The following is a 23,275-nucleotide window of genomic DNA, read 5'->3' as shown; positions in this document are numbered from 1 at the left end:
TTTTACAGAAGTGCTGTACTAAGCACTAATAAGCGGTGCTATTTGCTGTTGGATTGGATCAAGGTAAGGTTTGATTAAGGTAAGGATATGTATCATTCCACTGGGGATGGGGTGGGGGGAACTGCATTGATATTGATCTTAGCGCTAAGTCGATCGTAACTCCCATTCTATAACACGGACTTACGACAATCGTAGCGCTAAGATCGCTTTGTGGAACAGGGCCCTGTGGACTAAAACTGTAAGCAACTATTGCTGAGACAGAAGTGTACAGCATACAGATCAAACTCAACAGTGCAACTCAACAAAACTTTGTGTGATAAACTGAAAGGGTTATTGATATTAATCATGGTCTTGGTATTTACTTGGGTGAGCTGAAACATGGGAGACAAAATACTATGGAATTGGGATTTGGAACTTTGTGTTTCTACATCAGGTACAAATAACTATGAACAGTCAAATTCAAACTTTTTGCCATGGTAACAGGAAAAATAAATATTCTAAAAATCCTCAAATAGCAAAATGCAGCACTTCAGGATCTTTTAGAAATATCTACCAATTTTTGTTGCAATATATTGAACGGTTTACGAGTTACGTTCCAGAAATGAAATGATTACGGATGAACAGACAGACAAGGCATCGACTATATCATATGCTGGAGGAGGGAATAAAAAGCTCAACATAGTCTACTATTCAAGGAAACTTTGATAAATAGTACCCCAGCGACCTTAAGGTTTTCAGATGCATGGCCAATTGTCATCAATAATCTCTATAATATATTGTCATACACTTAAAAAACGCAGTCAGCAAAAAAGTTGGCAATTATAACTAATTAATACCCAGTAATATAGTGTCAATAAAAATCAATCTTCACAATAAATAGTCAATAATAGTGAGCACTGCTCTGAGTATTACATAAACCAGACAACAAAAGTGGTCAACAAATTTTGATACATAAATACAAAAAATATCATTCAATGTATGTGTCACATGTAACCAATAGCAGTTAAAGGTCTGCACTCATTGTTCTGGCCAAGATCATACGTCTACATACATGAGTCGTTATTGTTATATTGTAATAATTATTGTTGTATATTCAAACTTACAATTAGATTTCAAATAAATTAAATGTGATATCAGCTCAACAGGAAGCAGTTGCAGCACCTCTAAAACTCTGATGATGCCAGCAACCATGTTTTAATAAAAACACAACTACAAAACTACACACAAAATATAAACACATCAAGTCGTTGCAGGGAGAATGATGCATAACTCAAAACATTAGAAGGAAATCCTTTTAAGACAGGGCTCTGATGGGAAGAAAACATGGACTCAAGTTCCCATACCCAAAAATACCAACCAGAACGAGTACCTGATTACCTGGTTATATGCAACAAAATCAACAGTTTTTTTAAAATATTCTCCGCACCATCTATGTCGAAATACTTTCCGACACTGTATTGCTTCTTTTCCATGTCTGCAACACGTATGTTGGAGAAGTGCAGGTATGAGTTATGTCCCCATGACGGGTACTCGAGTTCCGCGAGACCCGACCAGTGTTTTGAGTATTTGTCAGAGCCCTACTTTCAGAAGTCATGGGAAGACAGAAACACGTCTTTGCCTCTGATGGCAGTCGTGTTTTCTATGGCAAAGTGAAAAGTGATTCTGACCTATGGTGAAATTTGGCACAATACACCATGTCTGGAGTAATTATTTTCGTGGATTTATGCTCATGATATCAATCACTGGATTGTCTGGTCCAGACTCGATTATTTACAGACCTCCGTCATATAGCTGGAATATTGTTGAGGGTGGCGTAAAACAACAAACCAACAAACCATTACAACTATCTGAACTTGAGCGACAGAACAAGCTGAACATCTTTGTTAAAACATGCAAATGATGTAGAAAAAATGCTTATACAAAAAGCATGTGTATCTTTGCCAGACCCCTATAAATAAACAAATATATACCTGTACATTAAAACTAGTCAATAAGCTATCAAGTCATATTTCCAGAAGCAAAGGCCCACAAAAGGAATACTTGCAAAGTTTTGACAACACCTTGTTCTGGAATGCTAGGTAGACCTTTAATAGTTTCAGAGCCATTTCATCCAATAAATCAAGTCACAAGCCTGGCCACCCAGGTACCTAGGGACCAATTCTAACCCAGACTACCCACAGGAGTTAATGCTGATGGTTGATGAATGCTGCACTCTCTGGTTGCATGACACCCATCAATAGTTGCTGGGTCATTTCTCTGGGAAGGTAGTAGTATTGCGGATAGTAGTATTGCTGCTGCTGCTGTTGTTGCTGCTGCTGCTGTTGTTGCTGCTGCTGAACATTCGGATGTATATAGATACTGGGAAATGTGTTCTGAGTTTGGTGTTGTAGTGGTTGAGAAGCAACAGCTCTGAACTGTGGTTCTCGCGGACCTTGAGGTCCTCGCGGTAGCAAGCGTATGCTGGAAGACTCTGAGGATGCAGCTCTATGCTGATTCTGCTGAGTGCTGAACGGTGTCATTATACTGGTGTGGTTTGGGAAGCTTGCAATTGGGTGGCTCTGTGCTGAATCAGGAGGGAAAGCACTGTCCTCATTGGCATGTAAAGACAGTGGCACCACTTCAGAATTGAAGAGTTGAGTAGATGATTGTTGCTGGACATGATGGTGTCCTTGTCCACCTCTCCCAGAGTGAGCCTGTGTGTTCCATGTCACACCCCTCATGGAGTGAGACTGAGTATTCAGTGGTAGACCATTCCCGGGATAATGCTGTGAGTTCAGTGTGACAGCCCTCCCTGGACAAGGTGGTCTGTGAAGGGGCACCTGCTGCAGGTATTCAGATGCTACAGCCTGTTCCAGACCATCAGCTGAGGATAGTTGAAACAACTGGTTTGGTGGTGCAGGTGAAATGGCTGACTGGTCAAAGCCGGGAAACTGGATGTTCCACTGCTCAGAAGGTGTGTAACCCTGTGACAGTCCACCTGAAGTGCACTGTATTGGTTGAACATAAGCAACACTAGAATTCTGAATGTTCTGTGCACCAAAAGGCTTGTTACCATGTGTGACAAACTGCTGGTCTTGATAGCTGGTGTCCTGGTAAGCCTCTTCAGCCCCTGAGGTGTCTGGTCTTCTCGAGCTGATGCTCCGCGGCAGCAATGTTGCAGGAGCCCCTTCATCAGTTCTGTTCACTCCCCGATAAAAATGGGGGTCAGGTGGAGGCTGAACAGTTGCAGGTGTCTTTGAGGCAAAGTAGGAGGTGTGTCTCATCCCTGATGCAAGGTCTGGATGCCCTTCTGAGTGTTGCTCCCCACCTACCCTTCTTCCCATCACTGGTCCTGTCTTCTGAGCTAAAGGTTCTAGATGCCTCCCAACCTGACAGTGACTGTCATCTACAGCATCCTGTTTTTGTAGATTTCTACGATGACCTTCTGCCTTTAAGTTGTTTGTCATGGCAAAGGGCCCTGCTGAGGTCGATATGAACTCTTCATGGTCACATCCTTGAACTTTGGAGGGTTCTCTTGGCTGATTGGACATGACAGCCAAAGGTGCTGATTTCACAAGAGTCTGAGATTCTATTCGGTCATTCGGAGAAGGTACATTTGCCCAAGATGATTGTGTCATTCTACATGGTGGTGTCTGTTCACCATGCTGAGAGGATGACTTTGGAATATCACCATCCACAGAAGCAGATCTTTTTTCTTTGATCACTGCGTTAGGGCTTTGAGGTTCATCCTGTTCTTGGATAGATGCTGATTTTGTAAAAGGTATGGCTGTTGTAGCTATAGGTTGCAGTTCATTGTTTTCAAAACTCTCAGCACTACTTTCAGAAAGCATGTGCTGCCTTCTGGTTGAATATGCATGACCGTTGACCTGCTGTAAATCTACACTCCTCCCTTTGAAATCATTAGGACCATTGTCAAGGTTACTCAGTTGCCTACTGGTCTGATTGGCATGACCATTGAACTCCCTTAAATCTACACTCTGCCCTTCAAAACCATTGGTACCACTGTCAAGGTTACTTGGTTTTATTGATATTTCCTTGAAGCGCTCAGGCAGTTTTTCTTTGGGAGAACGATCATCCTGTAGATTAACACATCCTTGTGACTGACACAGATGTGGAGTGGAAGATGCAGCAGGTCTGTCATCACTTGCAACAATGTTGAAGGTGACATTGTCACCTCTAACTGATCTTGCTGTAGGCTCCAGGGGCCCAGGTCCTGCAATGTCAGGAGTTTCACTCTTGGGCTCATCTGTCGATTCATTTGAGCCACCGGGCAGGCTCCATTCAGGCTCCATATTCCTTTGCCTCAAAAGTTCCTTCACAGTTAAGCGGTCAGTTTTGGCATTCCCACCTGCCTGGTCGCTTGTTTTGAGAGGCTGCTTTGTGTTGTCGTCAATAGATTCAGAAAAGGGGTCTGTTTTGGTGTTTTGAACCTCATCCTCATGGCTGGGATTAGACGGATCCAGCCACTGGTCTTCATCGGGTCCTGAAAATTAACAATAATGGTTAAAAAATAATTTTCACGCAAAATGCATTTAGCAAATCTTTTGATTGGCCATATGTTCAGATTCAATGATCTGCAGAGTTAGAAATTTGCACTAGTCCTATAGTCCTTGCCAAACTGCCCAATAGTTAAGGTATCATAAGGATTAGTAGAAATTTGCCATTTTTAAGGGTTTTGCTATATGTTATCATTATAAGGACTAGTAGACTAAAAGTGTTAGTTTCTACTGCTGGATCTGACATCATATTGTTGCATTAAGTTGTGACAATATACATGAAAATGGCGTCCATCATGGATCCATGGGCCCGAGAATAGCACAAAAGCACTGTTGCTTATTACAAAATGAAATGTTTTAACTGTTATCGAATCATGTTGACATGCTTGATATCAAAAGACACAAGGAGAGGTTCTCCATACATTATAACAAGGTTTATTTTGGATGATAAATAACCAACAGTAATTATTATTTCATTATGTCGAAAGAAACTATTGAAATTGTATGATGGCACTGGTGTGAACTATTGGTATTTTTACTCGCTATAACTGTATTGCCATTGGTATCCATAGTTTGATCAGTCATTACATATCTTCTCACTCCATGGGGTCTGGGGGCACGCCAGAAACCTATGATTGTGGGTTCGAATCCCGGTTCGCCCCAATTATGTTTCTAGGTTTGTCAGCACCATACCCGTGCTCGTGGGTTTCACTGAAGAGGTAAACGTCTGAGACCTGCATCACTTCGGGCTTTCCTCCCACATTAAGCTGACACGCCGCGATATAACTGGAATACTGTTAAAAGCGGCGTTAAACCCAACTCACTCACTCACTCACTCCATGGGGTCTGGCAATACCCAATATCATGCAAAAACAAGAAAGCAAATCAAAGAATAAAAGTTGCTGTGTGAAACACAAATTCTGTGCAGAGTAAAGAAAATGAACGTTGTGTGCTGACCATTCACTAACTAAATATTATTACAAAACCAATTTTTATTGAACATTTAAAAATTATTACAGTTTTCTAAAGGCCCAGCTGCATGTTGACAGTGAACGTCACGATCAAGAATATAGGTGTAATATAAGCTGTGGGTCTGTTTCTACTAATGCAGACTTATGTCAGTTTTATAGTGTTAGCCCACTGAGATGCCATGTTGCAGTTTAACATAGACACCCCCCTCGGACACAGTATGCTGACTCTGAGCTGACAAGTCTTGTTTTAGCCCCTTATGCTGAGCGCCAGGCAGGGTAACAAAATGTACCATCCTAGAATGTCTTTTGGTATGACGCAGCCAGGGATCACTGATCTTCTGCTCTCCGGGAAGATGCTCTATCGACAAGCCCATCGAGGCAGTCTCTGGGAAGATGCTCTATCCACTAGACCATGGAGGCAGTCTCCGGGAAGACGCTCTATCCAATAGTCAATTGAGGCAGTCCCCGGGAAGATGCTCTATCCACTAGACCATTGAGGCAGTCCCCGGGAAGACGCTCTATCCACTAGACCATGGAGGCAGTCTCCGGGAAGTTGCTATATCCACTAGACCAGGGAGGCAGTCACTGGGAAGATGCTCTATCCACTAGACCATGGAGGCAGTCTCTGGGAAGACGCTCTATCTAATAGTCAATTGAGGCAGCCCTGGGAAGATGCTCTATCCACTAGACCATGGAGGCAGTCTCTGGGAAGACGCTCTATCCACTAGACCATGGAGTCAGTCTCTGGGAAGACGCTCTATCCAATAGTCAATTGAGGCAGTCCCTGGGAAGATGCTCTATCCACTAGACCATGGAGGCAGTCTCCGGGAAGACGCTCTATCCACTAGACCATGGAGGCAGTCTCCGGGAAGATGCTCTATCCACTAGACCATGGAGGCAGTCTCCGGGAAGATGCTATGTCCATTCGACCCTGGAGGCAGTCTCTGGGAAGACGCTCTATCCATTAGTCAATTGAGGCAGTCCCCGGGAAGATGCTCTATCCATTAGACCATTGAGGCAGTCCCTGGGAAGATGCTCTATCCACTAGACCATGGAGTCAGTCTCTGGGAAGATGCTCTATCCAATAGTCAATTGAGGCAGTCCCCGGGAAGATGCTCTATCCACTAGACCATGGAGGCAGTCCCCGGGAAGATGCTCTATCCACTAGACCATTGAGGCAGTCCCCGGGAAGACGCTCTATCCACTAGACCATGGAGGCAGTCTCCGGGAAGATGCTATATCCACTAGACCAGGGAGGCAGTCACTGGGAAGATGCTCTATCCACTAGACCATGGAGGCAGTCTCTGGGAAGACGCTCTATCTAATAGTCAATTGAGGCAGCCCTGGGAAGATGCTCTATCCACTAGACCATGGAGGCAGTCTCTGGGAAGACGCTCTATCCACTAGACCATGGAGTCAGTCTCTGGGAAGACGCTCTATCCAATAGTCAATTGAGGCAGTCCCTGGGAAGATGCTCTATCCACTAGACCATGGAGGCAGTCTCCGGGAAGACGCTCTATCCACTAGACCATGGAGGCAGTCTCCGGGAAGATGCTCTATCCACTAGACCATGGAGGCAGTCTCCGGGAAGATGCTATGTCCATTCGACCCTGGAGGCAGTCTCTGGGAAGACGCTCTATCCATTAGTCAATTGAGGCAGTCCCCGGGAAGATGCTCTATCCATTAGACCATTGAGGCAGTCCCTGGGAAGATGCTCTATCCACTAGACCATGGAGTCAGTCTCTGGGAAGATGCTCTATCCAATAGTCAATTGAGGCAGTCCCCGGGAAGATGCTCTATCCACTAGACCATGGAGGCAGTCTCCGGGAAGATGCTCTATCCACTAGACCATGGAGGCAGTCTCTGGGAAGATGCTCTATCCACTAGACCATGGAGGCAGTCTCTGGGAAGGTGCTCTATCCACTAGACCATGGAGGCAGTCTCTGGGAAGATGCTCTATCCACTAGACCATGGAGGCAGTCCCTGGAAAGGTGCTTTATCCACTAGACCATGGAGGCAATCTCCGGGAAGACGCTCTATCCACTAGACCATGGAGGCAGTCTCCGGGAAGATGCTCTATCCACTAGACCATGGAGTCAGTCTCTGGGAAGACGCTCTATCCAATAGTTAATTGAGGCAGTCCCTGGGAAGATGCTCTATCCACTAGACCATGGAGGCAGTCTCCCGGAAGATGCTCTATCCACTAGACCATGGAGGCAGTCTCTGGGAAGGTGCTCTATCCACTAGACCATGGAGGCAATCTCCGGGAAGATGCTATATCCATTCGACCCTGGAGGCAGTCTCTGGAAAGACGCTCTATCCCCTAGACCATGGAGTCAGTCTCTGGGAAGACGCTCTATCCACTAGACCATGGAGTCATTCTCTGGGAAGATGCTCTATCCATAAGGCCAAGGAGGCAGTCTCTGGGAAGACGCTCTATACATAAGGCCAAGGAGGCAGTCTCCGGGAAGATGCTCTATCCATAAGGCCATGGAGGCAGTCTCTGGGAAGGTGCTCTATACATAAGGCCAAGGCGGCAGTCTCTGGGAAGGTGCTCTATACATAAGGCCATGGAGGCAGTCTCTGGGAAGGTGCTCTATACATAAGGCCAAGGAGGCAGTCTCTGGGAAGGTGCTCTATACATAAGGCCAAGGAAGCAGTCTCTGGGAAGACGCTTTATACATAAGGCCAAGGAGGCAGTCTCTGGGAAGATGCTCTATCCACTAGACCATAGAGGCAGTCTCCTGGAAGAGGCTCTATCCATAAGTCCATGGAGGCAGTCTCCGTGAAGACGCTCTATCCATAAGGCCATGGAGGCAGTCTCTGGGAAGGCGCTCTATACATAAGGCCAAGGAGGCAGTCTCCGGGAAGACGCTCTATCCATAAGGCCATGGAGGCAGTCTCTTGGAAGGTGCTCTATACATAAGGCCATGGAGGCAGTCTCTTGGAAGGTGCTCTATACATAAGGCCACGGAGGCAGTCTCTGGGAAGGTGCTCTATCCATAAGGCCATGGAGGCAGTCTCTGGGAAGGTGCTCTCTACATAAGGCCATGGAGGCAGTCTCTGGGAAGGTGCTCTATACATAAGGCCATGGAGGCAGTCTCTGGGAAGGTGCTCTATCCATAAGGCCATGGAGGCAGTCTCTGGGAAGGTGCTCTATACATAAGGCCACGGAGGTGGTACATAAGCTTGAAGATCATGTAGTCTGAGTTCATTATTATCATACAAGGGGGTGACAGACATAAAGTATGACAAGTGTTTTCTACTCAACCTGATTCCTGGGTGTCGAGCCACTGTCTTTTGAGTTGATCAAACTGGAAAGTTTTGTCAGTCAGATTGTGACGTATAGCATTTGTCCTCATCAGCTCTACAAGAACCCGGTGTTTCGTCAGGGCCACCGACTCATTTGGACGCACTGAAACAAACACTGAGGATGTGTTGACCACATACAGTACTATAAACATCAAATATGACGCTACAATTCATTGAGTAAATTCCCAGGGAGCTCCAAACGTTTCATTTAGCAAAATCAATACATCATTGTCATTATTACCAGGTCTCAGATCATCAGCGAACTTTGACCGCCCAATCTGAATAAAGGATTAATGTTCGCCTATCAGATGTCAGCTTTGTAAAACAATTTGGAAATGAGGTGCATGAGAAATGAATCAGAACTGTTTTACAAAGCAGACATGTGATCCCAAGAACCCCTTGTGGATTTGAATCCCAAATTTGCCCTGATTATTTTCCCAGGTTTGTCAGCCCCATACCTGTGCTCATGGGGTTCACCACAGGGTCAAAATTCCAAGTCCCTCACACTAAGCTGACATGCTGTGCCATAACTGAAACACTGTTCCAAGTGGCGCTGAACCAAACTCACTTATCCATTCTGACCATACAGAGGCAATGACAGAGATTTTATGACGCTTCAAGTGATTTGGTTAGGCTAATGAGCAAATCCCATGTGAGGAGTTATCTCCCTTGGCAAACAGATCAAGCTTGTTTGTTTGTTGTTTAAAGCCGCACTCAGCAATCATCCAGCTGTATGAGGCGGTCTGTAAATAATCTAGACCAGAAAATCTTGTGATTGATATTATGAGCATCTATCCACGCAATTGGGACACGATGACATGCACTAACGTACAAGGTCAGCGAACCTGACCACCCTGATCCCATTAGTCGCCTCTTCCGACAAGCATAGTCACCTTTTATGACAAGCATGGGTTACTGAAACCTATTCTTACCCACATCTTCACAGGTAATGAACAATTCAAAGAGGAAGTATAATTACCACTCCTTATTTTATTCGCTCTCACTCACTTATTCACTAACTCAATCAGGTAAATAACTCGCTCAGTCCCTCCCTTGCCCTGTTGTCCACTAACTCACAGATATTTATGGCAATGCTTACTTTTGTTCAAATCCTCTGCTTTGAAGTCCCTGTCAAACTGTGCAACTTTCTGCAAATTGACCTGTGCTCTTTGAGACAGTTGTTCAAAGAATTTTGCGAAAATCTCACCTGAATACAAGAAAAAAATCTCTTTTAGTCACAATCATCTCCTACAGATTGATTTAATAACAATAACCAAGATGAAATTGTCATTTAATTGTTACATTGTTCCGATGAGTAACAGAACAGAGATTTTGTCAATCAGTAGTAACACTCAAATCCCACAAAGGCATATTATCCACTGTGATGTATGTCTTCACACATGTGCACACACTAACAGTGTATTAGAGGAAATCCTACCAATGCACAAATGTTATAAAATAGTTGTACATAAGTTGTGGATCACCATCATACAAAGGTTTATGAACTACCTTTCTTGAACTTAATCTTGTTTATCTATAGTGTTGCTGTTTATTTCCAGCATAACATATGTTGATTAGCATGGATGACGAGGTCCCGATTCAGGGATCGCCCCATGTATTGTTATGGCTTATGTACAGTAAACTATGTTTATATCGAACACGCTTCACGTTCAAAGCAGCAATAAACATTTGAAGGCAAATGATTTACTCTAATGTACTGACAATTCGTCCACAAATAAGAGCCTCAATTAACAATAGTAATTATGTATTATGTGCAAATACCGGCTAGCTTAAGAGATTTAAGAAGAGGGGTATATCCGTCAACCAAATCCGTCTTTCAACAAATGTCCAAAGCAAAACCACAGATTTCCTGAATGAAGACAAGTGACTCTTGTATCTGTATGTCATTGAAACATGGTTTTATTTTGGTTATGTATGATGAATAAACATAGAACCTATACATTGCACACTTTTGTTTTTTATCGAGTAACATGATGTGGTCACATGACTTGATCCAAGATGCCTGACAGTCGAAATGCTTATAATGAACTACGGATATAAATTACAGGGTATGAAACTCCCAAAACTGGCTAGCTGAAATACTTGCCAGCCCTGACCAAAACCTGCCTGCCCACTATAATCATATGTTTCTCAGGATAATTTAATTAAAAATATGAAAACTGATTGCTTGTAGCATAAGCGCATCGCTAAATGTTAGGTTGTCTAAAAGCTAACGGGGTTTCTTTTTGGTTACATTTTATCATTCATCTTTACATGTGAATTAATGCTTATCATCGGGAAATATTTAGAATATTTTCACCTATGAAATATAACCCGACCGCCGGGCAGGGGGATTTGAAAATCTGGCAGCCCGAGCTGAAATCAACCCGTCTCGGACGGTCAGGCAGGCATGTATTTCGAACGCTGATATAAGAAACTAAAATTAGTGGTCGCTTTGAGTTTGTTATAACCTTAGTTTACTGTACCTTTTAGGCGTTAACAAAATAACCATATGGACCTTTATTGTATATACATTTAACTGTTCTTACAGTGCAAACACTGCATCTACCATGATGGTATTATTTCTCATGTCAGTTTGAAAGAGGACCTTCAGCAGACATCTGCGTGTGACTTATAATTATATGGCTTATGTTGTATTTACTCTGAGAGAAATTCCGAACTTTGTTCGTACCACCGTCGATGCTCCCGACACAATATCAAAAGCTGGAGTCGCTGTCCAACTGTGAAGACAGAAGCTTGGTACGTATAAGCAGTTTGAGCCGATGTATGTAAAACCTAGCTAGACTGGCGTTGCGGCAATTGTATACCGGTTTTAGATTTAATACCTCCAGTGCATTTACATTGGGTAAGTTGTATAAAGACTGGTTACTATCAGCCTTGCTAACTTCCGACTATTCACCTCTTAGATGTTATCTCAGGCTGTGTGTGTCCAACTTGAATCTGTTGACTTAAAACCTCACTGCTTAGCTTGGTTTGTTGCTTAGAAGAATAAATACTTACACTTCAGTTTGGGTTATCTTTGTCAATCCGCCTTAATGAAATCGGTGTGCCTGTTTATGTCATCATGAGTGTGTACGCTATTAATCATCTATTTGACAATTACGGGTCGGTTTCTCTGTGTGTGAGGTGTTACTCTGGCGTAGGCAACGTAATGGTTCAGAAATGTGACAGGATAATCACAGTTCTTTATTCACATGTCTTTGTTACATAACAAAACCTGTAAACCTGATACCCCCAACTCCAAACTTACAAATTAAGATATTTATCCAACGTCAAATTTTCAACTGCTTCCTAAGTGGTTGTTTAAACATGACATTTCCAAATTGGATACTGTAACAATTATGACCATATTAGATGCATATTGTTGTTAATGGTTGTTTAATGACTCACTCAGTAATCTTCTAGTTTTCTGTAAATAATTGAATCTGGACCTGACAATCCAGTGGTCGACATTATGAGTATCACAATTAGGATATGATGACAAGCAATCAAAAAAGTCAAAGAGGCTGATCACCAAATCCATTAAGTCGCCTTTCCCACATTCTTACCCAGAATTCCAATGGGTGTGTTTTTAGATGAAAGCAATGAGAGTAGTTTGTCACTAACGCTACTTACTCCATTTCTCCTGGTCGGCCAAGCCATCACTGTTGACGAGGCGTAAAGCATCTTGCGATGACCCTTGGACAATGACAGTTGAGAAGTCTTCTTGGTCAAAGGACATGTCTTTCAGATCAGTCAGCTCTCTACCTGTGTAGATCAAAAGTACCAGTACATTAGGAACTTTATTGTAATTACTTGTGAGTCTATCACATGTTAAACTTCAGTCTGGAATATTCCTGCAATATCACAGTGACCTTTGAATAAGCAAGTCTGGACCAGACAAATGGCAGACATACAAGCTTCAAGACTCATTCATGATGCTATTTGATAGGCGGTCAGCAATATTCCAGCAATATCATGGACCACAACTCACATTCGCCCTCATGAGCAACGATCCCCACCATCAGCTTCATGACACATCAGTTGGATCTTACAACATGGGAAACTGGAGACTCTGCCCCATGACACTCAATCCAACTGCTGGTCCATTGGCCCGTGGTCAGTTAAAATTAGAAAGGTCTCCCTGAAACGTAAAGTAGATGTCCCATCTGGCTAGTCAAAAATGTTTTAATTTTTAAAATTGGACACTACTCTGTAATTTGGATGAGAAAATATTTAGGGATGATGAGGTCTTGGTGAATGGTTAACTCAAAGAAAGATATATGTCAATCATCTCGGTAGAATGACAACCGGACGCCATTTTGTAATGTTTATTTGCTCATACATCACCACAAAATGAGGCAAATAGAAGAAGCCAAGATTTAATCTCAGAGTGCAGGAAAAGTGTTTTAGGGGGGAGGAGATGTAACTTTTTCAGAGCCCCGCCAGATGGCAACTTCGCAGCCTCCACCATTTAGTTGCAGGCCAGTTAGTTTGGAGAAGGACCTGTAACTCTTAAAAGGAGCAAGCCCTGCTGGCTACATACAAATTTGTTGTCAAATCTACCCCTGGACACTAGGAGAAAAATAAACTAGAGTTATGCTTCCTGTAGATGAGACGACACTAAACAGAAGTTGAAACCTCAGCCGGGGGTTTCAAATGTTAAATTTAACCCCTTCATATCTCCAGGTAACATATCTTATGCAGTATGAATATACCCATTCTACCCAATGTCAAAATGAAATAAAATGCTTTGGGTAAGTTGCACATTGTGTTAAGGAACCCCAAATAATCACCTTTAAGTGTGTGGTGTACACATCATGATATGGTCATCACTGGCTGACTGTCACTATCTGGATGTGCACAAGAAGCACAGAGGGTGTGTCCAGCACTGATTATTGGGGAAAATATATTAAGTGAACATCCCTCAAGGAAAATGAAGTTAATGCTAAGTTTAAATAGCATTAGCCATGTTAGCACACGACTAGCTAGTATCATGACATCACAACGGTTTACCCAGAGTTCTGCCTAGTAGGGCTGGGATGAGTCCAAATGTACTACCCGGGTACCCGCTGTAGGTGTCAAGAGATAGGTACAAAATGTGCGATTGGGAATAGTTTGACTGTAGTCCTGGCAAAATGTATTTAGATACACATATATAACGATCTGCTCATGCATGCATACACAGAAGTTTTAAAATTTTATCTTTATTGAAACACATATAAGTCAGAAGGAATGGGTGCATAGTCAAAAGGAAATGCGAACATTAGTGACTTGTGTAACCATAGAGTTCTAGATCATTATGGTCATATCACGTGACGAAGCACAGGTCCGGGTAGTCCTGTGGGTACCCGGGTCCTACTCAGTACCCACCCGACCCGAGTACCAGAGTTACCCGTCCCAGCCCTATTGCCAAAAAACTGAACAAGTGGGTACAGGGACCCCTTCAGCATCAATACATGGGGTCATTTTCAAAACTTATGGGGACACATTTATATAAAACTTAAATCCCCATGATATGCAGGTTATTGATGCAGAATCGCCGTCCACAAGTAACATACGTTACTGATACACATATTTTTCAGATAAACAGATATTACGTATTGCAGCAACAACCTCCAATGTCACATAAATTTATCAAGTCTATGAAAGAGATGGCTTACGCACAAGGGATAAGAGCATGTGCAAGTATCGTGATACATATCGTATCATGAGCAAGGTATTATGAAACGTGTCGGATCGTCCCAGCCCCCTCACCAATGGTATGTTTAGTGCAAGACTTGAGCCCTGACCACAAAAGCTGCCAGGGAACTGTTCTAAACAGTCAAGGGCACTTAAACAACACCTGTATAACGTGCTGATGGTGTCTCCATCTTAGTTGGATGGTGTTACCATGAGGGGATCACTGATACAAGTGGATACCATGGGATAAGCTGGTTTCCCACCGGTTTTCAATGGTTTAAGATGTTTGCTTGTTGTTTTACGCCGCACTAAGCAATATTTCAGCTATTTGACAACGGTCTGTAAATAATCAAGTCAGAACCAAACAATCCAGTGATAGACATCATGAGCATCGATCCATGCAATTGGGATACAATTACCATGCAAAGTCAGCGAGCCAGGCCACCTGATCCTGTTTGTCACCTCATACGATAAGCATAGTCGCCTTTTACAGTAAGTCAATGGTATAAGAAAACATTGTGTCATGGCAATGTGAACTGTGAATATTCCGGGGTAGAATAGGTCTTCAGCAACCCATGCTTGCCGTAAAAGGTGACTATGCTTGTCGTAAAAGGTGACTAACGGGATCGGATGGTCAGGCTCGCTGACTTGGTTGATGCATGTCATCAATCCCAATTGCGTGGAACGATGCTCATGATTTCAATCACTGGATTGTCTGGTCCAGACTCGATTATTTACAGACTGCCGTCATATAGCTGGAATATTGCTGAGTGCGGCGTTTAACAACAAACCAACCAAATCATGGCAATGTAGCTCACCTAGGAATGTAACAGTTTTAAATGTCTGTGTACTCAGCTTGTACAAATATATTAGACTGAGATTTTCACATACAATGCATGACATAAGTGCATGGTCATAAGCTTCAGGGTAAATAATTTGTTGATTTGTCACACTTTACAAGAAAAAAAAGATAAATCAAATAAATTTCAAAATTGAAATATTGGTTTTGGGGCACCCTCTTCAATTTACTTAAAATTAAGTAACACAAATCTGAGTGTCATACATTTCTAAGGGGAATAATGTTTCATACAACTTTACAATTGTTTCACAAAAAACACACAAAAATCCTAATGTTTTAACAAAATATGATGTCGACATAAGGAGAAACATACATGCCGAAGTTCAGTCCCCTGTCTGGCAATTTCAGAGGCAAAAACACATTTTGAAAGCATTTGAGAGCTTGAGCAGTGGTCATAAAGCTGTTGTGGTAGCTATATGATAATCGGATTAGACTTCATTAGTCCAGTGGTTTCTGAGGACATGATGTCTATGTGGCAGTGTCATTTTTATAGTTTATCTGTATATATATGGTATTGGTTTTAGACAGTGTAATTGGTGTATTTTATTAGATTATGTATGGTACAAGTTTCAAGCCTGATTGCTCCAAGCTGAACTTGGGCTGGTAAGTTCTTTTGTTTATTGTGAGTGTCGAGAGTATTCTTTTGTCTTGCTTTTAGAGGGTAGGCTTCTATACTAACACAAGCATAAGTCAGTCTACTGTATACAGCTTTCTCTGGACAGTCACGACATGAGACACACATTTTTACACGTATTGTGACAAAGATTTTCACAACTTCATCTTTCTCTCAAAAAGTTAGTTTTAATACTAAATATTAAACATTATGTAGGATGTTATATTTGTTTTAGTACAGCATGTATAATGTAAACATTATTTTAGTGTAGGATATACTTGTGTGATTCTAGTGTATGGAATCACTGGAATCATCACAAGGCTACGAGAATGTGTTGGTAATTACAGACCACTTTACCAGGTATGCCATGGCCATTCCAACACGGAACCAGACAGCCAAGACAACTGCAGAGGCTTTCTACACCCACTTTGTTCAACACTATGGAATGCCACAGCGTCTCCACACCGACCAAGGAGCAAACTTTGAGGGCAAGCTCGTGAAGGAATTATGTGACTTACTGAACATCAAGAAGTCAAGGACCACTCCATTCCACCCTATGGGCAACGGCATGTGTGAGAGATTTAATCGGACCCTCTGTGACATGCTTGGCACCCTATCGCCTGACAAGAAACGGGACTGGAAGAATTATGTGGGACCTTTAGTTCATGCTTATAACTGCATCCGCCACGAGACCACTGGCCAGACACCCTTCTTCCTTATGTTTGGACGTGAACCCAGATTACCAATCGACCTTGCTTTTGGACTGGAGCTCAACAGAGAGAAGAAATCAGTGTTTCAGTACACCAAGGCCCTCAGGGAACGACTCTGGAGTGCTTATGAGCAGGCAGCAAAGACCACACACGATGCTCAAGGTCGACAGAAGGCAGGATATGACCTGAAGGTTAGAGGTGGAACCCTAGAGGTCGGAGACAGGGTGCTGGTCAAAGCTTTGGCTTTCGATGGACGACATAAACTAGCGGACCGATGGGAAGAGAATGTTCATGTAGTTCTGGAACAGCCAAATTTAGATATTCCTGTGTTTGTGGTCCAGAAGGAATTTGGTGAAGGACGGAAGAGGACCTTGCACCGGAACCATCTCTTGCCCACTGGAGCCATTTCACAGCCAGAGGATGCCAAGGTCAAGCAGAGGCCAACTCCAGCTCCTAGACAAAGGACATCAACTGTGTTATCCCCAGCATACACTCAAGACGCGACATCAGAGATGTCTACTGGAAATGATGAAGATATCATGGAGATAGGAACATTTACAGTGCCTGTTCAGACGTCCCAAGATACAGCAGACGTTCATGGCTCCACAGTGATGAACGCAGAATCTGCAGAGAGGGATGAGGAATCTACCCAAGCAAAGACTGGTGACGACCAAGAACTTCTTGAGGTAGAGGGATCTTCTTCTGGTGGCGACGGTCACTCGTCAGTGTTGTCAGAGGAACAGCAGGACACAGAAGAGACCTGTGAAGAAGAAATAGAGGACCTTGATGAGGACAAAACTGAACAGGAGGAACCTGGGGCTCAGACCGCTTCAGGGATAGATGACGAAACATCTGCTGCTGCAACTGCATCGATATCTCCAACTGGATCTGCACCTAGACGTTCAGGAAGAGACTCAAAGAAGCCTTCCTGGATGACATCAGGGGAGTACTTGATGAGTCACAGAGTGCCAGGTTCAGAGGCTACTATGGACAGAAGATCTAGAGCAATCCAGGAACGTGCAGCTAGTGGTGTTTTAAAGCATATTAGTGAGAGTTTATCCCAGGCTTTTATTTCTATTCTGGATGGAACTTCTAAATGACGAGGACGTCATTTCTAGGGGAGGGGAAGTATGTGGCCAAGTCATGTTTTAAGTATTTGTACATATAAGTTAGATATTTTAGATGTTTCATTTTAGCTTTAAACTTTACATACAGTACCCTACAAACAAACCTTTAGAGTTATACAAGCCCTCAATACAATAAGCCTATCCCTGCACCCTGCATTTAACAATAGCCACCTTACTGGGTCAGGCCAGGTTCTGACCCATGCGTATGCACACTGCACAAGTTTCTTTTGTCTGTCTGCTTTAGTGTCTCTGGTCAGCTTACTATCTATTGTGCATGTAGTTTTAAAAGTTTCTGTTCGGCATATCCTGTTGGCAGTTGTACACATTTATTCGAGGAGGTCACTTGGATTTATATTGGATCGTTTTCCTTAATATCAGCCCCTTGCTGATTGTGGATGTGGAACATTGTGCATTCATGGTTTCGATATTTGTGTATTGAGGATTTCATTATCCAGGTTAGTTTATGTGTAGTATTTCATATACTGTATATATGGTCTTGTACATATTGTATTTCTTAAGAGGTGTTAGATTAATGCATCAGTGTATAATTACACTATCATTACAGTTGGTTGTATGTAGAATTTATTTAATTGCAATCTAAAATGTATCATATTGCATCTTTACAGTATGTTATCTTCTTAAATACTGCATTACTAGTATACACTTTACTAAACTAAATTATTATTTAAACATGTTCTAAAACCTATAACTGTCTGATCGTGGTTTGAAATAAGAACGTATGTATAGGAGATCGGTTGTTTTTATATCTTATTTTATATGGCCATTATTAGTATTGTCAAGGTTGTATTTCAACTTGTTGTAGAATGATGTGACCGTAAACAACCTTGAACGTTGCTGCGAACCACTGAGTTAAGCTCATTGCCACACAGTGGTAAGTGGGGAACATAATCATATATATGGTTCAAACTAATAACTAGTATATTGTTATCCTTCTAAATTAATGTTTTGTGTAAATGTAATGTATTCACAAAGTATTTACAAATGGCAATTTTATATAGTTATTCAGAAATAGTTTACAAACTGCTATTTATATTTAAGGATTTATTCATGCTAGTGCTAATGTGCTAGCTGATCAGATGAAGTCATGTAATTGTGTTTAATCTCCACGAAGGCAATATTATTATGTTCTTCTACAAAAATACTTATGATGTTTACTTTCAGGGTTTACTATGATTATTATCTACTCTCTGAATAAAGATGGTTGTCATGTGAACTGACAAGTAGCGTCGTATTGTGTGTGCCCCACCAACATCCACCCCATAACCGCTACTACACTATGACATTCTATTTGAGATTATGTTGTAGTAGGTTTAGATTGAATTAATATGGCAGTAGATTACTATGTATATTATTTTATGATATTTATACTTAAGTTAGAATGACATGTGTATGTTATTTATAGATGGATCTGAGTGACAAGTGATTTGGCCTACTATCACCTGAGTGCCATACATTCGGTAGGCATAGTAATTTAGTTATTCATTGTTTATATTTCATGTATGTATAATATACATCTTGTATATAAAAGTGCATTGATGCAGTTGAAGTAATATAGAAAACATCATATAATAATGTGGTCAATGCATTTTAATTATGATATCAATAACGGTGATAAGTGCAATGTTTTAATGTGTAAAACTATTTATTCATTATTTGTTCAATTAAGTTCCAGGGTAAATATTGGTATGGAAAATAAACTTGTGGCTTCTTGGTCACAAGTGACCCCCAGCAGGCGTTGGTCTTAACGGTGAGATTTGCACCACCCTAACCTGCTACATCTACAGTGTGAGAAATGCATTTTCAGAGAAATAGAGGGCATTGTCAAATACAGGTAAAAAAATATAATATCATGAAAAACGGAACCAATGTTGTAAGCCCCACTACTAACTGCACACATGCTCCAGATTTCAATCCACTTTGAAAGGTGAGGTGAAATAGGGTTTAACGTCACGTCCAAAATTATTGCACTTATATATTGATGTGCATGCACGTGAGAGTGTGTGAGTGTGGCTGCTTGTACTTGTCCGGACTGATGTCGATTTTATAGTGCTAACCCACTGAGATACCGAGCCATTTTTTCTCCATCTATTTACTTCACACGAACCACTCATACAAAATGAGTTTTGGACTATGGTAGACAGATATGGCCAATAGCGTCTACATCAGCTTACCTACTAATGACAGCACAGTAACATTCCCAGCACACCAGCCATGAATAATCCTGAACACATCGTCTCTGAATGAAATGTCAAAGATTTTATGAAAATATTCTCTCACTTCCTCTTCAGTGAAAGGCCCTAACTTCACTGACTCCATTCTTAATTGTGCAAAACTAAGCTTCATCCGAGAAGTCAGAATAAAAGTCACATTTGTGATTCTTGTTTTGAATGACTTGAGAGCACTGATCACAAAAGACTGGACAATGTCCTTGCTCTTCCGGTCAACATTGTCAAACAAGAGATTCACATGAGATTCCTGATTGTGCTGAAGAAATACTGAAAACTGTTTCACCAGATCATTTATCATTTCCAGTCGATCACTGCTGTCGAAAATGATTGTTGACTTTGCAGCAGTCTTTTGGATCACATCTTCTTCAAAATGTGTCTTAAAGTTTGCCTCAACATCTTCTTTAGTCTTTCCTGGAATCTTCTGACAGTCAATGAGGAAGCATGTGTGGTGTTGCTGTTGCGCAACCCTTCCCAAGCTGAACTCGGCAAATCTTGACACACCAATGCCCGGCTCTCCATCTATACAGATCAAACGTTTTTTCTTTGTCACAATGAGTTCAACAAGGTCCTCAATCGGCTTTTCTCTGCCTATAAACTTGTATTCTGCACCATGATCTTCGTCCTCCATTTTACCTTTAAAAAAAACAACAAATATTAGGTGCTGTAGCTTAGCTGTTTTATAAAATAATTTATCCGAGTTTGACTTTAATTTGAACAATATTTCAGTTATATCACAACGTGTCAGCTTGATGTTGGAGGACGGCTAAATGGGAGGCAAACCCACAATCAGGTTTTTTTCACATGCCTTAGGGATACAATTCTGCTAGTAAACTGTGGCATCTAAGAAGGTATGGCAGCGTTAGTAAATGGCACTAGTCCTGTAGTCCTTGCCAAACTGCCAAAGATGTTAAGATACCATAAGGACTAGTACAAATTTGCCTTTTTAAGGGCTTTGCTATATATTATCATTATAAGGACGAGTGGGTTAAAATGTTAGATTATATTGCTGTATGGGAAGCTAGAGTGAAAAGGTTTGGTCTAACACTGCCATGGGCCCTCGAACAGTGCTTCAGTTACATCATGTTGTGTCAGCCGAATGCGGGAGGTCTTAGAAGTTACCCCTGTGATGATACCTGTACACATTGGTATAGAAATAACAAACCTAAAAATATCAGGGCAAATTTGCAATTCTAACCAGTCAAAATGGTTCCCTTGATCTGTCAGCTGAATTTACATCCTGTTGGTAAGATATTGGAAGAGGGAAATCAGAGTGCTCGCCAAAGGTGTTTATGTTAACTGTACGACACTATACTGAAACGTGAAAATCAACAAACTCAAGTCTGATTACACGTCAGTGACAGCTTCAAACGAAGCGCAAGGTCACCATGGGAATAAGAAAAGACAACCGTTATCTACTCACAGCGTTTTACGCTAGAGATCATTAGCATGATCAGGGAATGTTTTTTTCACATTTTGGATGTTTGGGCCACAAAACAGAAGTAAACGTGTGCCTAAGCACACTTCCCCGGAGTTTTTGAAGGATTTGTATTGGAACTGTTTACTTTGAGTGATCTGATTGTGCATTCATGAACAAACACCTTCGGAAGCCATGTCACAAAATATGCTTTGAATGGGGACACTAATGGCACAACCGGAGCATCCAACGTAAGTCTACATATCTGTCCAGGTACTTTAAACTGACTTCATTTCACCAATCTTAACCTTTTAAGTTAATTCAAATTGAAAGTTGCGAAAGATGTCAGGTGTGTCACGCACACAGGGGACCCTCGATCTATCCGTAGTCGCTCATTGCATATGGATATAGCTCGATTCTATAATGTCTGTAGTTGCTCTATGCATACCGGTAACTAAAATATAAACGCAAAGCGAATTTGATGCATGTGACGATCCTGTTTGCTATAGTAAAGTGTGTGTAAATGTCACTCGGTTTCATGAGATTCCTTTCGTTCTGCCTCGTTGTAATAATGAATAACGTCTCATGATTTGTTTATAAATGAAAAAAGTAGTTCCGGTGTGAGAGATCACGGTTATCCAATAAAAATGAATAAAACAAGGTCAACCTTGTACGACACACGTGTGATGTACGAATTTAGTATCTAAAAAATAATTACCACTTGTATTTTCACCACGTGGGTAATAAACACATAGACCAGTATAACAGCTGATACACATGTAACCAGTGCAACCTTGTTAATCTGGACACTGTCATTTCCACTGATGTCTTCTGGATTACCAATTTCCATTCTAGCAAATACCTTAGTCTTACAGTCACCTTCCCAACAATAATTGTCCAAATGTGGGCCAGGGGGTTTCTGGATTAAAAGGGTTTCTCTGTACGAGTACAAACATCTGGGGACATGGTTCAGTTGTACACCCTACACAATTAAACTCAACTGAAATATACAAGTCCTCTGAAACCAGCTGTCCGAGGATTCGTATCATTTTCCCTGACAAGGACTCGAGGTCGCTCTGACCCATGTGATGTTGCCTGGCCAGCCCTACTCGCACCGGTTTCACGGATACCCGATACATCAACCTATAACAATACAACACTTGTCTACCCCTATTTTAACTGTCCCAACAAACGTATATGTAAATAGAAAATGTAAATAGACTAGTGTATATTCACTATATCACTTTGTGTGAGTTTTGTCAATAAACCTGCTCTGTTTAAAACAATACTACCTGTACAACCACTGTCCTTAACTCCTGTAAGCTGAAATATGATTCTTGAAGCAAATTTCCTTCACCACATTTTGAGAGAGAATTAACTTTAACAATTATAATTATTGTGTTGATTTGAATGTCATGTGACACGCCCATTAGTCATGATCTGTAATAAAGAGTCATGGTGAAGTTAGCATTCTTGGAAAAAGTTGGGTTGGGTCAACAAAATCTAAATTCATCCACGACAAGCAAGACATAAGGCAAGTAAGAAGGTTAACTCACTGTTTCACAGTAAGTCAGTACGTAGACTTAAATTTCAAATTCCCATTCCATATTCTGCGATTGTTAACGATTGTTGTTGTTACCTGTTGATTGTCGTCTGCTTCAGTGAATGTATCGGCGAACAGAGCTGCAAGCACAAGACCTGTTGGTTATGTAACCATACACAATGTATCTTTCACAAACCTATATCAATATCACATTCACAAACATCGACCGAATGGCTGCTCTAATATGTACAACGACTTGGCAAACGAGAGCGACATTTGGTTTTCCCCAAATTACGCAT

General features: G+C 41.7%; 1 protein-coding gene and 1 long non-coding RNA gene across 3 annotated transcripts; one reads left to right on the top strand and one right to left on the bottom strand.

Annotated features, from left to right (window-relative positions):
* Window positions 1-351: 351 nt before the first annotated feature.
* On the bottom strand, window positions 352-23,275 carry LOC124133532. Of its 2 annotated transcripts, none has more exons than XM_046497953.2 (6): window positions 22,990-23,275; window positions 19,963-20,652; window positions 12,416-12,547; window positions 9,879-9,986; window positions 8,739-8,882; window positions 352-4,483 (listed from the first exon to the last, which is right to left on the bottom strand). In XM_046497953.2, the coding sequence occupies exons 2-6, from the start codon at window positions 20,645-20,647 to the stop codon at window positions 2,184-2,186; spliced, it is 3,369 nt and encodes a 1,122-aa protein (XP_046353909.2). In that variant the 5' UTR covers window positions 20,648-20,652; window positions 22,990-23,275; the 3' UTR covers window positions 352-2,183. The 2 variants fall into 2 exon arrangements, with proteins under 2 accessions (XP_046353909.2, XP_046353910.2); XM_046497954.2 differs by having other exon boundaries at window positions 23,073-23,275.
* On the top strand, window positions 18,200-19,014 carry LOC125372962. The gene is made up of 3 exons (XR_007218295.1): window positions 18,200-18,225; window positions 18,594-18,662; window positions 18,953-19,014. It is a non-coding gene; the product is annotated as an uncharacterized LOC125372962 (long non-coding RNA).

Source organism: Haliotis rufescens, unplaced genomic scaffold, assembly GCF_023055435.1.
Source record: "Haliotis rufescens isolate VD_foot unplaced genomic scaffold, xgHalRufe1.0.p SCAF_5, whole genome shotgun sequence".
In the NCBI taxonomy this organism is placed as follows: domain Eukaryota; kingdom Metazoa; phylum Mollusca; class Gastropoda; order Lepetellida; family Haliotidae; genus Haliotis; species Haliotis rufescens.
The sequence above is the reverse complement of the archived record's forward strand: the minus strand, read 5'-3'. Positions and strand labels throughout refer to the sequence as shown.